Source organism: Aethalodelphis obliquidens, unplaced genomic scaffold (genome assembly GCF_003676395.1).
Source record: "Aethalodelphis obliquidens isolate GAN/ISIS:26980383/991018 unplaced genomic scaffold, ASM367639v1 scaffold48, whole genome shotgun sequence".
Taxonomy (NCBI): domain Eukaryota; kingdom Metazoa; phylum Chordata; class Mammalia; order Artiodactyla; family Delphinidae; genus Aethalodelphis; species Aethalodelphis obliquidens.
This window is the reverse complement of record NW_020837992.1, coordinates 8,656,649-8,674,515: the sequence shown is the minus strand read 5'-3', so window position 1 is coordinate 8,674,515 and position 17,867 is coordinate 8,656,649. Positions and strand designations below refer to the sequence as shown.

Here is a 17,867-nt window from a genome sequence, read left to right as displayed (position 1 = left end):
AGTTCAGGGTTTCTGAGCAAGAGCCACCCATTCTCCTTGCTTGGCCCTGCAATAAACCTTTCTCTGCTCAAAAAAAAAAAAAAAACAAAAACCAAACAACAAAAAAACCCAGAACATACAGACACACATACAACTTCATAAAACACAGTGCAGAATAGAATAAAACTATGTGACGTTAACCTTGGGATCAATTCCAAATCTGTACAGGTTTCATAAGTATGAGTTATGAGATCAAATGACAAAGGGGTCAAAAAAACAAAAACACAAAAATAACACAATCAACATAAAAGACACTTACGGATTCCAGTGTTCTTTGGAGATTTTGTACAAACTGCCAAACATAATTGGCAGAATTTTATCAATATTCTCCTCAATCAAACTAAGAATATATTCATTGTTCCAGAAGTACAGCGCCCTTTCTGCAACCTAAAAAAAGACATTTAGAAATGTCAAAACTAAAAGAGAAAAGAAGTAATAGTATAAAATAAAAACGGCTTCACTGAAAACATCATACCTGAAAATGAGAACTGGATACACACTTGGATATCTGCTTAAAAAGGGGCTCTTCAATTTTTTTGAATTGTGTTGGTTCAATGACATCTAAGATTTCTTCAATTTCTCCTAAAAACATCACCTAGGTTAAAAAAATTTTCTTTTAAGAAACATGACAAATTACGTGATGTTAATATAGAAAACACAAATGAGAAGGTTAACCTACAAATTAAACAGTGGATGAAAAAACTCTTGACAGTATACGCAATTTACTATGATGTACAGATATTCTACCAAGTCTCTCTAATCCCCACAGAACATCTCCCCCTTGGTAGCAGTGATGATACACCCAGCCCAAAGAAGCATGGTTTAGAGCCCTGAGATTGAGAAGTTCTAATAAAATGCACTGTTTTTGTTGAATGAAATGCACCTCTTTCTGACTGCATGTTTTTGGCCAAAATTTCAACAATCCTCTGATCACCTGCAAAAAAGGGAAAAGTTTATTTAGCATGAATTAAGCAAAGAAGCTGGTTAATCTCAGGAAATTTTAAATAATTGTGATAATATCAATATTCATTCTGAAGGAGAACAACAGTATTCAATAACTATGTATATCCCCTTACTCTGCTCAGCTTTAGACTTCTACCAATTCAACAGATACTTATTGAGTGCCTTTGTACCAGATACTGTTCTAGGTGCCAGGGACACACTGATGAATAAGACAGAAGGAGGTCCCTGATTTTCATGAAGCAGGAAGACCAACATAAGTTAGCAATTAAACTTATAAATAAAATAATTTTAATAGTAGTAAGTGCTACTTTCTACTAAGAAAATAAAGTATGAGATAATGACTTGGTGGGGTGAGGAAGGGAGGTTATTTTAAGGAGAAATTAAGGAACAGATAATTCCTGTTATTTAAACCATTATGAAGCACCCAAAAAAGCCAGAAAGCTTCCCAATTTATTTCATGGCTGGCACAGTCTTGATAACCCAAATACAACAAAACAAGCGATTGTGAATTTAAGTAAACATAGTTGCAAAAATCTGTATTAAACCAAATATAACAGTATATTAACAGAATGCTGCTACCTACCCAATAACTTATTCCAGAAATTCCAGGATGGTTCAACTCATTATAGTTATAGGTTAAAAGGGGGAAAAAAAAACTGTATGATCATCTCAAAAGATTTTGAACAGTTATTTGATTTTTTGATTGATTATATATTCTGATAACAATTTAGTAAGCTAGAACTAAGAATTTATCAGAAACCATCAGCAATCAACTTATATAATGGTCTCTTGGCAGTAAATTGGCAGTAAAACCATTTGGGCCTGGTGCTTTTGTGGAAATAAATCTCTGACAGCCTTTTAAGTAAATTTAGTTATTGGTCTTGTCTAGTAATGAACACTCATCCAAATTAAAACTGGGGAAGAACACTGTTCTGGAGCCAATCCAGTAAGACAAGAATCTGATGAATAATGTTGAAAAGGGATATCAGAATTATACTTATTTGTCTAAGTGTATGATAATTATATACCGCTTAAATATTAAAAGATGAAAAATTACTAGAATGAGTAGGAAAATTCAATATGTGGTCAGATAAAAGATAAGTACGTAAAAATCAATACCTTTTAAAACAAAGTATCAGTTACAATAATCAGAGAAAAATAATTAGAACAATAAGGTAGCATGGAAACTGACAGAGAAGATATATGACACAGAGGAATATCTAGACAGACTCAAGTATATATGAGGTTTTAATATATGACAAAGGCGGCATTTCAGTTCCTGGGAAACAGCTGAATTAGTCAATTAATTGGTGGTACTTGAACTGGTGGCTCACCAGTTAGGAAAAAAATGTAGCTCCTTTGGTAGGCAGACTCCTGAAATGATCTCCTATGATCCTTACTTCCTGAATTCACACTCTTGTGTAGTTGAGCCCTTCCTTGAAGTGTGGACTGGCCTACTGACTTGCCTCTAACCAACAGAATGTGGCAAAAGGGACAGAATGTCACTTCCATGAGAAATTTACAAAAGATTGTGACTTCCATCTTATGAGCAGACTCTCTAGGGGCCTTCTTGTCTTGCAAGCTTTGATAAAGCAAGCTGCTATGTTGGAAAGGCCCAAGTACCAAGGAATTGAGGGTGGCTGCTGGCCAACAGCATCTGAGAACCAAATGCTAACAACAGTCACGTGAACTCAGAAGCAGATCCTTCCTCACCTGAGACTTTATATGCAACCCTATACCTGGCCAACACCTTGACTGCAGCCTTGTGAGAAACCCTGAGGCAGAGGACACAGCTAAGTCATGCCTGGATTCCTGATTCACAGAAACTGTGCAATAATAAATGTTTGTTGTTTTAAGCCACGAAATTTTGTGATAATTTGTTATGCAGCAATAGAAAACTAAAACAATTCCTTACCCGTGTCACACAAATATTTCAATTTCAAATGGTGGAGTGGGTTGAATGGTGGCCCCCAGATATGTTCATGTCCTAATCTCTGAAATCTATGAATGTGACTTATTTGGAAAATGGGTCTGTACAGATATAATTAAGGATCCCAAGATGAAAGCATCCTGGGTTATCTGGGTGGGCCCTAAATCCAATGACAAGTATCCTTGTAAGAGATAACACAGAGGAGAGACCGAAGAAGAGGCAGCAATGTGATATTGGAGCGATGCAGCCACAAGCCAAGAACACCTGGAGACACCAGAAACTGGAAGAGGCAAGGAACGGAATCTCCCCTAGAGCATCTGGAGGGAGTGCAGCCCTGCCGACACCTTGATTTTGGACTTCTGGCCTTCAGAACTGTGAGAGAATAAATTTCTGTTATTTTAAGCCACCAAGGTTGTGGTAATTCGTCATGGCAGCCCTAGGAAACTATTATAGATGGAATAAAGTTTTTACACGTAAAAACTAAATCCATAAAATAACTAGAATATGATACTAGAGAGTATTTTTATAATCTCAAAGGGTAGAAGGATTTTACTTAGCATGACATCAAGGCCAGAAGCCATAATGATGAATAGATTCCACTACATAAAAAATTTTTAGTTCTTTAAAAAGGCAAATATTAAAAACAGTATATTCAAAGTTAAAAGGAAAACTCCAAATGGGTAAAAAATTTTGCAAAATATAATAGGCAAAGGCTTAAAAGTAGGCAAAGGACACAGAAATATAAATGACTAATAACCATATAAAAGGATGGCTGTAATTTAAAAAGCCAATTAAAATATTTCATACCTATTACACTAGCAAAAATTTAAAACAATATTCAGCACTGGCTGATAAGGGAAAATAGGCACCTTCCCACACTGTACTCTTTGACCCAGCAATACGGTTTTAATTTCAGTAATTTGGTTTTATATTTTTTTTAATTTTTGAATTTTATTTTATTTTTATAGAGCAGGTTCTTATTATTATCTTATCCATTTTATACATATTAGTGTATACATGTCAATCCCAATCTCCCAAGTCATCCCACCACCACCACCCCCACCACTTTCCCCCCTTAGTAATTTTTAAAAATTTTACATACAGTAAAATATTTTCTTTTTTTGGTGTACAGTTCTCAGGGTTTTTTATACACACATAGATTTTTTTTTTTTTGTAACCAACATTACAGACAGGACACAGAATAATTCCAATACCCTAAAACATCCCCACACCCAGCAACATGCTTCTAACAATGAAAACTCCAATAACTCAAGTGTCCATGAATTGGGGATTGATTAAATATGTTATGATAATCCATATAATGGAATTTGATGTGACCAGTGAAAAAATGAAGCAGATTAATACGGAAAGGTATCCACATTATATTGACAAGTGAAAAAACCTAGTCAGCACTGTCCCACTGTTTAACCTATACATAAATATATGTACAGAAAAAAATTTATAGAAATATATTCACCAATTTATATGGTTATCTTTAGGGGATCCGATTTTAAGGAACTTCCTCCACATTATGCTTTATGATTTTGTCTTGTGTGAACCAAATTAACACACTACTTTCATAAGTGGAAGTAACAATAAAGTCATTTCCATTTTGGAAAATAAAATAATTTCAATAGAAGATCTAGGGACATAAAGAATGTAATAAACTACCTAAAGCTCTGACTTATTTAAAATTTGTAGGAAGCTTTGATATGAACGCCAGGCTCCTAGAAAATGAGTATTAGGGCTCAAACCCAAGTACTATGGCCTTAATTTTGGTGCTAGAATGGCCTATAGTAGAAATTACAAGATCTCTGTATCTGCAGATCTTTATGAATTGAAAAATATTTTCCTTTGTCAACTTGGACATTTTACCTCCTCATGCTGCTCCTATTTCTATTAACCCAACTCATCTAAGCCAAATGTCCAGCCCTCATCTCTCTCCCTAACCTTTTACTCTATAAAAAGAAATCAGCTGTCTCCCCGATCCACTCCATATTAACTTAATTATATTTATATCTGTTTATTATTCACCAAGCATGAACCATGTTATGGGTTTTCTTTGTCTCAATTCTAATGAGAGTTATCATGGATTTGCATTAAGTTTTACTTCACTTTAGAGGTTTATGTGATTTCATGTAAATACTGGGCTTCTAATTCTCCTATTTGTCTTTAAAAACTGTTTTTAGCTGTTTCCAGAAAGAACTGCAAGCCTAAAAAGTCTAAAACTCTAAACATCAGGGAGTGGAAAAATATCTTTCGTTCCTTTACACAGACAAAGCTCAAGTCAAAGGGAGAACACTAAGTACATAATTTTTTTCAAGTGCCCCTAGCCTCAGAAAACTCTAATATAAAGAAAATCATACAATTTAAATCCTTCAAACCCCTTGCTATTCTTCAAGAACTGTTAGTTTAAATATTTAGGATACCTAGAAAACACTCCCTCAAAATACTTACTTCACCAAGGTTAAAATGTTGTTTTCTATGTTTTTATCCTTTTCTGTTTTTGCCTGAACTTATGTTTTTCTTAAATCTTCAATTTTCATGATAACATTTTTATTCTCTCCTGAATCTTTGTATTATAGACAATTAGTAAGCAGCAGAATTCAAAGACTGAATTGCTATGTTGATTCATAAAGTAAACAATCTTTAATTCCTAGATTATATCTTAATCACCAAAGGCAAGGAAATGTTTTCAATCCCTATCATGTGGTTTACCGTTAATAAGAGGGGAAATCCTATTTCTAAAGAAAACACAAAACTCAAGGGAATAGTTTTGGGACCCTTAAAGTATGTTTTAATTTCAAAAGGTGAATGAAGATTAAAAAGACTATCACTGAAGGTACCATGTATATAAAATTTCACTGTAGTCATTTGATCCTGTCCTCACACATCTTAACTACTATATATTAACTTTAATCTACATTTAAGTTACTCAAGACATATATTATAACTCATGAGAGCTCCCCATCCCAATCTTGTTCTCTGAATACAGATTAACCTCACTTTCCTTCTTCTAAATGATTTTAGTTTAAAATATATTACTACTACTGTTTGGTACTCTATAAGGGAATAAAGAAAGCTAAAATAAAATGCTACAATGTAGACCAAAAACATAAAAATAAGTAAAACACTTACAGGTTCTGTTAGTGTTGTATCTTTCTCCAGGAACTGTACAACACAGTAGGCTAGCTAAAATACAAGGGACAGTTTATAAATATTACTGATGAAATAACATTTAGTAATGCAGGATTTTTATATTTAGCTAACAAAACGACCTCATTTTGACAAACTTTATCGCAATACATAAAAATGAATATACTCATAATTGTGCAAGTAACTTCTACTTCAAAAAAGATGTCCTTGGGCTTCCCTGGTGGCGCAGTGGTTGAGAGTCCGCCTGCCGATGCAGGGGACACGGGTTCGTGCCCCGGTCCGGGAAGATCCCACATGCCGCAGAGCGGCTGGGCCCGTGAGCCATGGCCGCGGAGCCTGCGCGTCCGGAGCCTGTGCTCCGCAGTGGGAGAGGCCACAGCACTGAGAGGCCCGCGTACCGCCAAAAAAAAAAAAAAAAAAAAATCCTTTTTTCAGTAGTAACTTCTGAATATTAAGTTAACTGAAATATTAAAGAAAATGTAGTTGGACATATCAATCTTTCGATATCATTTAGGTGGCAGACCAGTTCTTTGGGGAATTAAAAGCACTGCCTTTGTCTTACAAATCAGAAGTGTAAACTATAGCACACTAAATTAATAGATACTTACACAGATAAATAAAGTTGACTGAAATAAGACTAGAGCTAACAGTTTAGTTTTTCAGCATGTTTCTAACATGTACGCCTATGCCGATATGATATTATTCTTTGAGTATTAATGGAGGAAACTAAAACCATTCTCTAACTAGGTCATTGAGGCTAGATGGAACATTCTGCAGATATGTGGGATTTATCGAAGTCACACAGTGAGTTAGGTCAGGGCCTGGACCAGAACAGAACTTGATCTTTCCTATATCTATACTTACAGTTCATTCAGCTTATTTAAGAACACTCAATATCATAATGCTTTAAAAATTATGATATAGTAAAAATTTGTTTTGGGCAACTTACAAAAGCAAATTGCTTAAATATACTTAAAATTGCCACCTCAATACTTCTCAGTTTCTCTGCCTTTATATCAGTCTTTGAAACAACATTCATTTCACCTGAAATCTCCTGCAACTTACCTGAGCATGAAACAAAGCTAATCCTTTTGCAGTATGCATAGGAATAAGAACCTTCATTAGAAATTGTTTATGTTCTGCTTTCAGTGGCAATGCAAAGCCATTGATAATACTGGAGGGAAAAAAAGGCAGGGGAAGGGTTACGTAGTTACTACTTTATTTCTAAAAGTTATTACATCCCCAAGTACCTAGGAACTGCTCTGCTTCAGTCCTGGTGTTGAATGACTTACTCATCTGCAAACTACGTTAGACTATCACTATGAAGTCTGCTCCTTTAAATCATTCAGTGATCCCAAAAGAAAACGAGGACTGCCAATTTAATGTCCCAGTAAGCAACTTTATGTTTTCTATAAAGCCTATCACTTATTCATGCCTTTATTTTTCTTCTCTAAAGCACCGGAGAGTCAATATCACAATATTGTTAGAATTTTCAATATATTCTAAAGTAAATGGGTAGTTTCTCTTACTTTATTGAAAGATCTGAAATTAAGAAGTAGTTCTCTCCATAATCATTCTCTAAGTATTAACAGAGGAGACAAAAACCATTGTCTAAACATAAATAGAGGGTCTAAACTTCTCTCATGTTAATACTGCTATGTGGTGAATAAGGAAGGCAAAAATATTCATATAAACTAAAATCAAAGGCTGTAGATTCTTCTAAAAAGAACAGATGTACAGGAATGATCTATCAACACCTGAACAAGAATTCCTGTAACTTCACCAAATATTCACTATAACTTATTTCATCTCTTCCCAAGCAGATCCTATAGGTTTCTGAGGCAGTCTGGCAAGATCAGGCATAAAATATGCCACAGCTTCAAGAGCACAAGTCTATTCTGAAACAGATGTCTTGCATGGCACTATTTTAATATGCTGACCCCCTAAAAAGCTATAATAAGAATTCAGTTGAGAAACTATGCCTTATACTATATATTCAAACTCTAAAATATGAAATAATTTCTCCAATCCCAGCTATTTTAATACAGAAAGCATTCAAAGTTACTTAATTCTTAAAAAGAACAAAAAACTGACCTACCTTCCTAATATTTCAAGGAGTTCAGCAACACCATTGAAATGCTCTGTTTCATATATAAACCTAAATTTAAAATAAAGATAGATATAAAGAAAAATCAAACATCAGAAAATTAAACTGAGAGAAAGATGTAGGAAGGTACAAAGAAATCTAAGGGGCAAATATACGAAATGTTCAAGCACACTTTAGGAATGAATTCTTTGTAAGCCATTTGGCCCCCAATCAGTTACTTCTTAGCAATCTTATAAAAGGTCTATTTCCTATTAAACCACATATACTTTTGCTAAAATTTGCTATATATTAAGATAACAATATAATTTCATCTGGAATATTTTATTTTACTTTAAAATTTATAAGAAAGATGGGTCTTCTCAAAGAAATACTTTTTAAAATAGGAAACCTCTACTCATACATAGGTAACTCTAAGAGAAAAGGACTCATGTAATAAAGCCACTTTTACTCAGAATTTCTCTAAGCCTAAACTACACAGGCTGACTAGCTTTCTAAGATTAGGGTCGCCTTTAAAGTAGGGAGTCATAGACTCAAATGATGACAGGATAGGCAGGGCAGATACCATAAATGATGGGCAGGGCCCCAGAGAGAACGACAGAGAGCTGGACAAAGATGATCTCTCTAGAGGAGGCAATATTTCTCATCTCTGACTGTTACAGTGTGAAAATGCTAGCCTAATTTTGCCACATTGTCAACTCAAACAAACCAAACCTGAAATTTGGGTATTAAAGCAAAATCTCCTAATCTGAAGCAACTAATCAATAGATTTCATTGATAAAGTAGTCAAAAGATAAATTTAATTAGCTTTGTCAGAAAATTGAATGAAAATACTGCCAAGAGCTACTGATTTAAATAGTATTTATAAAAAATTTTTTAAACAAGTGCTCAAATACATAACCAGACAAACTCTCCTCTCAATAAATTTTAAACATCAGTAACACTGGTATTATCTATTAAAACTGTCTTCATTACTACTATCCATTTAGATGAGAAGTTACAAGAAAGAGTTAGATGCAATCAAATGATATCCATAAAACAGGCTAAAAATGACTCAAATACTATCAGTTAAGTTTCTAAGTTTCAGACTTTAAAAATTAACCTATCGCACTGCTGGTGGGAATGTGAATTGGTTCAGCCACTATGGAGAACAGTATGGAGGTTCCTTAAAAAACTACAAATAGATCTACCATATGACCCAGCAACCCCACTACTGGGCATATACCCTGAGAAAACCAAAATTTAAAAAGAGTCATGTACCAAAATGTTCATTGCAGCTCTATTTACAATAGCCCAGAGATGGAAACAACCTAAGTGCCCATCATCGGATGAATGGATAAAGAAGATGTGGCACATATATACAATGGAATATTACTCAGCCATAAAAAGAAACGAAATTGAGCTATTTGTAATGAGGTGGATAGACCTAGAGTCTGTCATACAGAGTGAAGTAAGTCAGAAAGAGAAAGACAAATACCGTATGCTAACACATATATATGGAATTTAAGAAAAAAAAATGTCATGAAGAACCTAGGGGTAAGACAGGAATAAAGACACAGACCTACTGGAGAGCAGACTTGAGGATATGGGGAGGGGGAGGGGTGAGCTGTGACAGGGCGGGAGAGGGGCATGGACATGTATACACTAACAAACGTAAGGTAGATAGCTGGTGGGAGGCAGCCACATGGCACAGGGATATCGGCGCGGTGCTTTGTGACCGCCTGGAGGGGTGGGATGGGGAGGGTGGGAGGGAGGGGGACGCGGGAGAGAGGAGATATGGGAACGTGTGTGTGTGTGGCTGATGCACTTTGTTATAAAGCAGAAAGTAACACACCACTGTAAAGCAATTATACCACAATAAAGATGTTAAAAAAAAAAAAATTAACCTAAAGGGGCTTCCCTGGTGGTGCAGTGGTTAAGAATCCGCCTGCCAGTGCAGGGGACACAGGTTCGAGCCCTGATCCGGGAAGATCCTACATGCCGCGGAGCAACTAAGCCCGTGTGCCACAACTACTGAGCCTGTGCTCTAGTGCCTGCGAGCCACAGCTACTGAGCCCGCGCACTACAACTACTGAAGCCCCATACCTAGAGCCCATGCTCCGCAACCAGGAGAGCCACCGCAATGAGAAGCCCGTGCACCACAACGAAAGAGTAGCCCCCGCTCGCCGCAACTAGAAAAGCCTGCAAGCAGCAATGAAGACCCAACGCAGCCAAAAAATAAATAAATAAAATAAATAAATTTATTTAAAAAAATTAACCTAAAAGAACTGGAATAAAAAGAAAATATGGAAGGGAAAAAAAAGTGCTGTATATGAATATACAACCAATTTACCTGAGGAAAATGTTGTTAATTTGTTTTCTGATGAATGCTCTTAATCCAAGAAATTTCCCATAAATTCGATGCAGAACGGTCTTCAGGAAGTCGCGTTCTCTGGGATCTTCACTATCAAAAAGCTCCAGGAGCTTTAAAAAAAATCTGAGAAATTACTTTTTAAAAATAATCGAGCTAAAACTTCACTCTTTTCTAATTTTGATTTTAAGATAATCCACAAAAGCTTTAAAAGTTTTAAAAAGATTCTGCCTCATCAGATTGACTTTATTCTTGCTAAATAATGAAATAAAAGCTTATGGAGTATTTTTTTAATTTCATTTTGAAAAATGACACACAATAAATAATATAAACACTTCAAGAAGTGGAATATTGTTTTTTGGCCTTGCCACTCATTTTAAAATGCTGACCTACTCCTGACTACTAAACACGGCTCATAATTTTAAAGTGTTGAAATGTGAGAGATTTTTAAATGTTTTTTGATAGTATGTCAAAACTACATACAGAATCTTAAGCTTGTAGACCACAAATTGTTAAATAAATGAAGTTTAAAAAATACACATGCACAAATGCGTATTTCTAGTTTACTAGGCAAATTTATACAAACTAAGGCTTCTTTTTTTTTTGTGATCTTACACTAAAAACATTCAAGTCACCATGCCAACAGCTCAAAGATTAATATTTAGTTAATAGGTAAAATATTGGTAGATATATGCTAACAGAGTGAAAATCATTCATGAAATAACACTGAAATAAAAGATGAGACTACAGATTTTTATTTAAAGTCAGCTTAGCAAATGGCTGAAAAATTTTAAACCAGTTCAAATTGGCCAAATCAGCATTTTCCTACACCTCTACACAACTCTTCAGCAAAGGCAGGACAAATAGATCTTTGAAAAATTTAAAATCAAAAGCTCAAATTTCCATTTTAAAACAGTAAAGAAACTGAAATTCTTCAGTCAAAAAAAAGTATTACTGTATTTTAAATGAAACACTGGATTTTCTTAGGAAAAAATATACAAAACCTCTCTTTATAGAATACAATTACCTATGAAGTTGTCAAGGAATTTTATGTTCTGTACTTTGGGATTGATAATTACAGTCATGATGGCATGCTCTGAACCTTAAGTTCTTTTTCCATTCTGTCTTGAATTATATGTAATTGTTTACATGTGTATCTCTTCTACAAGAGTGGATATTCTTTGAGAGTAGTGATGACTTTAGTCACATTTATATAACCCTAAAGTGTCTGGCTTATAGTTTGCATTTGTTGTTTGCTAGATTATTAAGTACTGCATGCGGCTCCAGCAAAAAATATCCACAGAGTATGAGAATTTATGTTAATATACCTAATTAAGTCACTTTAAATTATTCTAATTAAAATAGCTAAACTATTCACTTAAGACACTCAAATCCAAGTTCTGATGTTGGGTTTACTTGGAAGATATGCTTTGAAATTAATAAAAGGAACCCTTAATTGTTAAGTTTCCTATGTCTAATTCAAGAACAAACATAATGTAATACAAGTTGATCCTCAGGGTCAACGTAAAATAGTAGAGAACAGTTGTTAGCTAAGTGTCAAATCTATTTAAATAAGTTATTTTGAAATATTACAATCTAAATAAAACAATCTATTTATATATAATCAAATCCTGATTGTGCCATTTTCTAGCTCTGTGAATTTGGATATGGTCTAGCTCTTTATATAAAAGCATATAAGGCACATAAAAAGCACTCAATAATTCTTAGCTTCCTTCTTCTGAAATCCTATGATTTGAACATAACCTGGAACTACACACTTGTTTTCTTCTCTTGAAATGATAAATGTCCAAATTTATACTTTAGATTTTTCTCCTGTACTTGTAAGTCTTAAACTTACCACCTAATCAAATAATTTCAAAATACAAAAGCTGAGAATTCTCATAGTAATATTTATGGAAGCAACATACTAAGAATACCTCAGAGCAGTGATCTGTGAAATCACAGTGATATAAACTGCTAGAAACAAATTAGTGGGCCTTGGCTTCTCAGATATTTCAGGCACTCAGAGTAGAATGTACAAAATGGATCCTACCCTACCAGTTTTCTTCTTGTTCCCCCTCAAATCCAATGAATAATCCAGCAGCCAAAACACCTCAAGCTCCAGAGTGAGGAAGCCCTAAGGCAATTGTTCCACTCAACCTGCTATTATCTTAAATACAATTTAACATGGCATTACTGAAGTTCCTTAATACACTGTATTCCTTCTGTAGCACACAAGAGCTATAGAACGAAATAAATATGCATTCATTTGCAATTACCAAAATAACATAGCTCCATTTAATCTGACTGCTTTTAACTTGTTATTGAAATGAAATTAACATTTTACTGTTAACACACACCTAATATTTCTTCATAGTTTATGAAGAACTACTTGAATGGCTGAAGGACATATTCTTGACAATATTCTTCATTTATCAATACTTCACAGCTACTAGTCAAAATACTTTATCTGGTAATTACAGGAAATGACCAAAAATGAACTCCAAATACGTGGAACTCATGCTTGTATAATCTTTATGCTAGGGGACACACAATGGTGGGAAGAGGGCAGCAAACGTCCTTGTAATGATCTTTAATCCTGGCCTCAGCACTTCATTACAGCCCTTCCACCCATCTCCTACCTTTCTTTAAAATGCTAATTAGTTTAGAAGAGGAGAATTCCTAATGAGACCCAACTTACAGATACGTATTTCAAAAGAGAAAATGGACCCACAGAGGTTTGGTCTACTTCACAATTTTGTCTAGGGCCAGCAAAGACCACATAGTTAAAAAGAGGCCTTTAAATTGTTGAAAAGATTTTGAAAATAAAAATAAACACATTCTGAGAAACTAATTTTGAGTATTTAAGGTTCCAAAAGAACCAACTAATAATCAACTTATAAAAAGAAAGAAGGTATCACACATGTTTAACTCTATCTCCTTTTCTTCTTAAAGACCCCATTTTATCTGTGGTTTAGGAACTGGGTGGCTAGAATGCCTAAGATGGGAGGGGGGGGAAAAAAAAGGAAAGGTAATTGACACTTGATGATAAGAAAGGAGCATAAAGCCCAAACTTCTAACAATAATTCCATTTCTATTTTTTCCACCCTCTGTCATTTCAAAGTCACAGTGCTTAGAACCATATGTCAAGTTCAAGCTCAAAGACTTAAAAATTTTAAAAAAGGTTTCCCCCCTGGTTATACCAAATTTTCTAAGTTAGATATTCCAGAAAGGCTTGCTTTTCTGGTCTTTATAAAACAACTATGAGGATTTAGGATTGGATAGGATAATTTGATTGATTTCACTAGAAGGCCACCCTTGATTAAAAAATACTCTTGTGTTCTCAAAGCTACTTACTTTTATTTTCATTGCCTGGCAAGAATATTAAGTGCTGTTAAACAGAAATCCTTAAAGTTTTGAAAGACTATTTTAATCACAAGTTAATAAACCATTGCTAAGATGAATATAAAAATTTAAGACAGAAGAATTCCTTACCTGTTGTACAAACTTCTGATCAATGTATCGCTTTGCAATGCTAGGCTGGAAATCAGGGCTCTCCAAAAACCTTAAGAAGAATTCATACACCAACTACAAGACAAAGTGAAATAAAAGCTAAGATGGTGCCTATAAAATTTTACCTTAAGTCATTACTTCACACCAAAAACATACCTCCCTTACTAACTTAGTAAGGATATTTCAGATCTCATTAAAAAATGTCATGAGTTGGTAACAGTTTTTAAAAAACTAAATATATATGCACAGTTTGGTCTCCTAAGCTAGTAGATTTTGGGATTTATTTATTGTGTTGCATCATTCATTGAAAATATTAACTTACAGGAGCCAGAAAACAAAGATAATACCTAAAAAATATTTAATTCAGAAGACTATTTTGCACTCCATACTCACTGGGAACCCTTCTCCAGTGGACCACTAACCTACCTCAGCTTAATCTCCAGAGTTCCTTAAATGCAGGATCAGAAACCTCCAGGTAAGAGTAAACTGAATTATAAGGGGCAGTGTATCAATACCAACTAAAAAAAAAAGAGAAAAACTTCAAGTCTTTCTATAAAACTACAGTGGGAAAAAATCCACACTTGGGAAGTAATGAACCAAATCATATAAGTACAGGGCTCAGGAAGAAATGTCTGTGCACCACAGTGAATAAACTAGAAGTCCTAACAAGCCTTCTACTAAAAAGTGCCAAACATCTTAAAAATACAGTATTCCCCGCTTAACCATGGGAGCTAAGTTCCAAGACCCCCCCCCCCCCACTGGATGACTGAAAAACCTCAAATGGCACCAAACCCATATCTTCTAACCACAAATTTAATGACTTTTCCATCTTAACTAAGCACTGTGGGCATAACTTTTGCAGTCTGAGGTGTGACAGCAAAACTAGCACGATTCTTTTTCCTTCCTCAGAATTTCACAGAAGATTCATTCTTACCATAGATCTTAGCAACCTCAGCATATGCTTTTTTTCTTTCCTTATTAAGTTGAGAACTTTCGCCTTTTGCTTAAAGGAAGCACTTTACAGCTTCTCTTTGGCATGTCTAAACTGCCAGCATCACCACTCTCGCACTTTGGGGCTGTTACTCAGTAAAACATAAGGGTTACTTGAACGCAAGAACTGCAATACCATAACAGTCGATTTTGGTAACAGAGGTAGCTCCTAAGTGACTAATGGGCTGGATATGCTGGACAAAGATATGATTCACATCTCGATGGGAGATTTCAACATGATACTCAGAATGGAACACAATTTAAAGCTTATGAATTGTTTATTTCTGTAATTTTCCACTTAATATTTTCGAACTGCGGTTGATCCCAGGTAACAAACTGCAGAAAGCAAAACCGTGGATAAAGGGGGACTATTGTAATAGCAAAATATTCACTTGCTGCCACAAATCAGAACTAAAAGTAATGTTTAGTTCAACTTACCTACATCACACCTACATCAACCTTTCAAGGAGAAAGGCAAAAACACTAAACTTTTTTTCTATGGTAACCTAATAGCTATAAAAGGCAGGAGTCTAGCCCAAAATGTGCCTTAATTTACTAGCTATTAAACAACATATCAAGCTGGCACCCTAAAATCAGAAAAGGAGGATTAGATCCCAAAGTAAAAACAGTCATTCAATAAACATTTAGGTAGCCAGTTAGGCCACAATACAGAAGGGAGGTGGGGAAAATTGCTACATGAAATTTACAGACCTCACAACATACAAAAAGCATTACCAGATCTGAGCTCTATCATTCACCACAGAATAGCAAATTTTTACTGCAGTGAGTTCAATAATATGCTAAGGCTAACAACAGTTTTGGGATCTGAGTAAATATTGTTTTGCTTGATTCATCTTTGCCCAACTATGCAAAAAGAGTGATGCTTATCTGGTCTAATTATTATCTAATTTAATATTTAATGTTAAGTATGAATTAAGAATATAATGAGGGCTTCCCTGGTGGCACAGTGGTTAAGAATCCACCTGCCAATACAGGGGACATGGGTTCGAGCCCTAGTCCAGGAAGGTCCCACATGCCGTGGAGCAACTAAGCCCGTGCGCCAAAACTACCAAGTCTCTGCTTTAGAGCCTGTGAGCCACAACTACTGAGCTGGAGCACCACAACTACTGAAGCCCATGTACCTAGAGCCCATACTCTGCAACAAGAAAAGCCACCACAATGAGAAATGTGCACAATGCAACGAAGAGTAGCCCCTGCTCACTGCAACTAGAGAAAGCCTGTGCGCAGCAACGAAGACCCAATGCGGCCAAAAATAAATGAATAAAATAAATAAAATTTTAAAAAAATTACCATTCTACCCACTACCAGTACCTCCCATCAGGGGAATTGCACAAGCCTCTTAGATAGCCTCATCCACCAGAGAGCAGAAAGCAGAAGCGAGAAGAACTACAACCCTGCAGGCTGTGGAACAAAAACCACGTTCACAGAAAGGTAGGCAAGACGAAAAGGCAGAGGGCTATGTACCAGATGAAGGAACAAGATTAAGCCCCAGAAAAACAACTAAATGAAGTGGAGATAGGCAACCTTCCAGAAAAAGAATTCAGAATAATGATAGTGAAGATGATCCAGGACCTCGGAAAAACAATGGAGGCAAAGATCAAGAAGATGCAAGAAATGTTTAACAAAGACCTAGAAGTATTAAAGAACAAACAAACAGAGACGAACAATACAATAACTGAAATGAAAACTACACTAGAAGGAATCAATAGCAAAAGAACTGAGGCAGAAGAACGGATAAGTGACCTGGAAGACAGAATGGTGGAATTCACTGCTGCAGAACAGAATAAAGAAAAAAGAATGAGAAGAAATGAAGACAGCCTAAGAGACCTCTGGGAAAACACTAAATGCAACAACATTTGCATCATAGGGGTCCCAGAAGGAGAAGAGAGAGAGAAGGACCCGAGAAAATATTTGAAGAGATTATAGTCGAAAACTTCCCTAACATAGGAAAGGAAAGAGCCACCCAAGTCCAGGGAGGGCAGAGAGTCCCATACAGGATAAACCCGAGGAGAAACATGCTGAGACACATAGTAATCAAACTGGCAAAATTTCAAGACAAAGAAAAATTACCGAAAGCAGCAAGGGAAAAACGATAACATACAAGGGAACTCCCATAAGGTTAACAGTTGATTTCTCAGCAGAAACTCTACAAGCCAGAAGGGAGTGGCATGATATATTTAAAGTGATGAAAGGGAAGATCTACAACCAAGATTACTCTAGCCGGCAAGGATCTCATTCAGATTTGATGGAGAAATCAAAAGCTTTACAGACAAGCAAAAGCTAAGAGAATTCAGCACCACCAAACCAGCTCTACAACAAATGCTACAGGAACTTCTCTAAGTGAGAAACACAAGAGAAGAAAAGGACCTACAAAAAGAAACCCAAAACAATTAAGAAAATGGTCATAGGAACATACATATTGATAATTACCTTAAACATGAATGGATTAAATGCTCCAACCAAAAGACACAGGCTTGCTGAATGGATACAAAAACGATACTCATATATATGCTGTCTATAAGAGACCCACTCAAGACCTAGGGACACATACAGACTGAAAGTGAGGGGATGGGAAAACATATTCCTTGCAAATGGAAATCAAAAGAAAGCTGGAGTAGCAATACTCATATCAGATAAAATAGACTTTAAAATAAAGAATGTTACAAGAGACAGGAAGGATACTACATAATGATCAAAGGATCAATCCAAGAAGAAGATATAACAATTATAAATATATATGCACCCAACATAGGAGCACCTCAATACATAAGGCAACTGCTAACAGCTCTAAAAGAGGAAAT

The 17,867-nt window shown here is 35.4% G+C and overlaps 1 protein-coding gene across 1 annotated transcript in view; it reads right to left on the bottom strand.

Moving 5' to 3' along the window:
- Positions 1-17,867, bottom strand: part of PPP2R5A (protein phosphatase 2 regulatory subunit B'alpha) — a 95,455-nt gene that overhangs the window by 3,747 nt on the left and 73,841 nt on the right. The window contains exons 4-11 of the mRNA XM_027082934.1: positions 14,038-14,130; positions 10,525-10,655; positions 8,187-8,246; positions 7,154-7,262; positions 6,071-6,124; positions 923-973; positions 515-634; positions 299-426 (exon numbers count right to left, since the gene is read on the bottom strand). Coding sequence (XP_026938735.1) covers positions 299-426; positions 515-634; positions 923-973; positions 6,071-6,124; positions 7,154-7,262; positions 8,187-8,246; positions 10,525-10,655; positions 14,038-14,130 — 746 coding nt within the window. The remainder of the gene's footprint in view (positions 1-298; positions 427-514; positions 635-922; positions 974-6,070; positions 6,125-7,153; positions 7,263-8,186; positions 8,247-10,524; positions 10,656-14,037; positions 14,131-17,867) is intronic.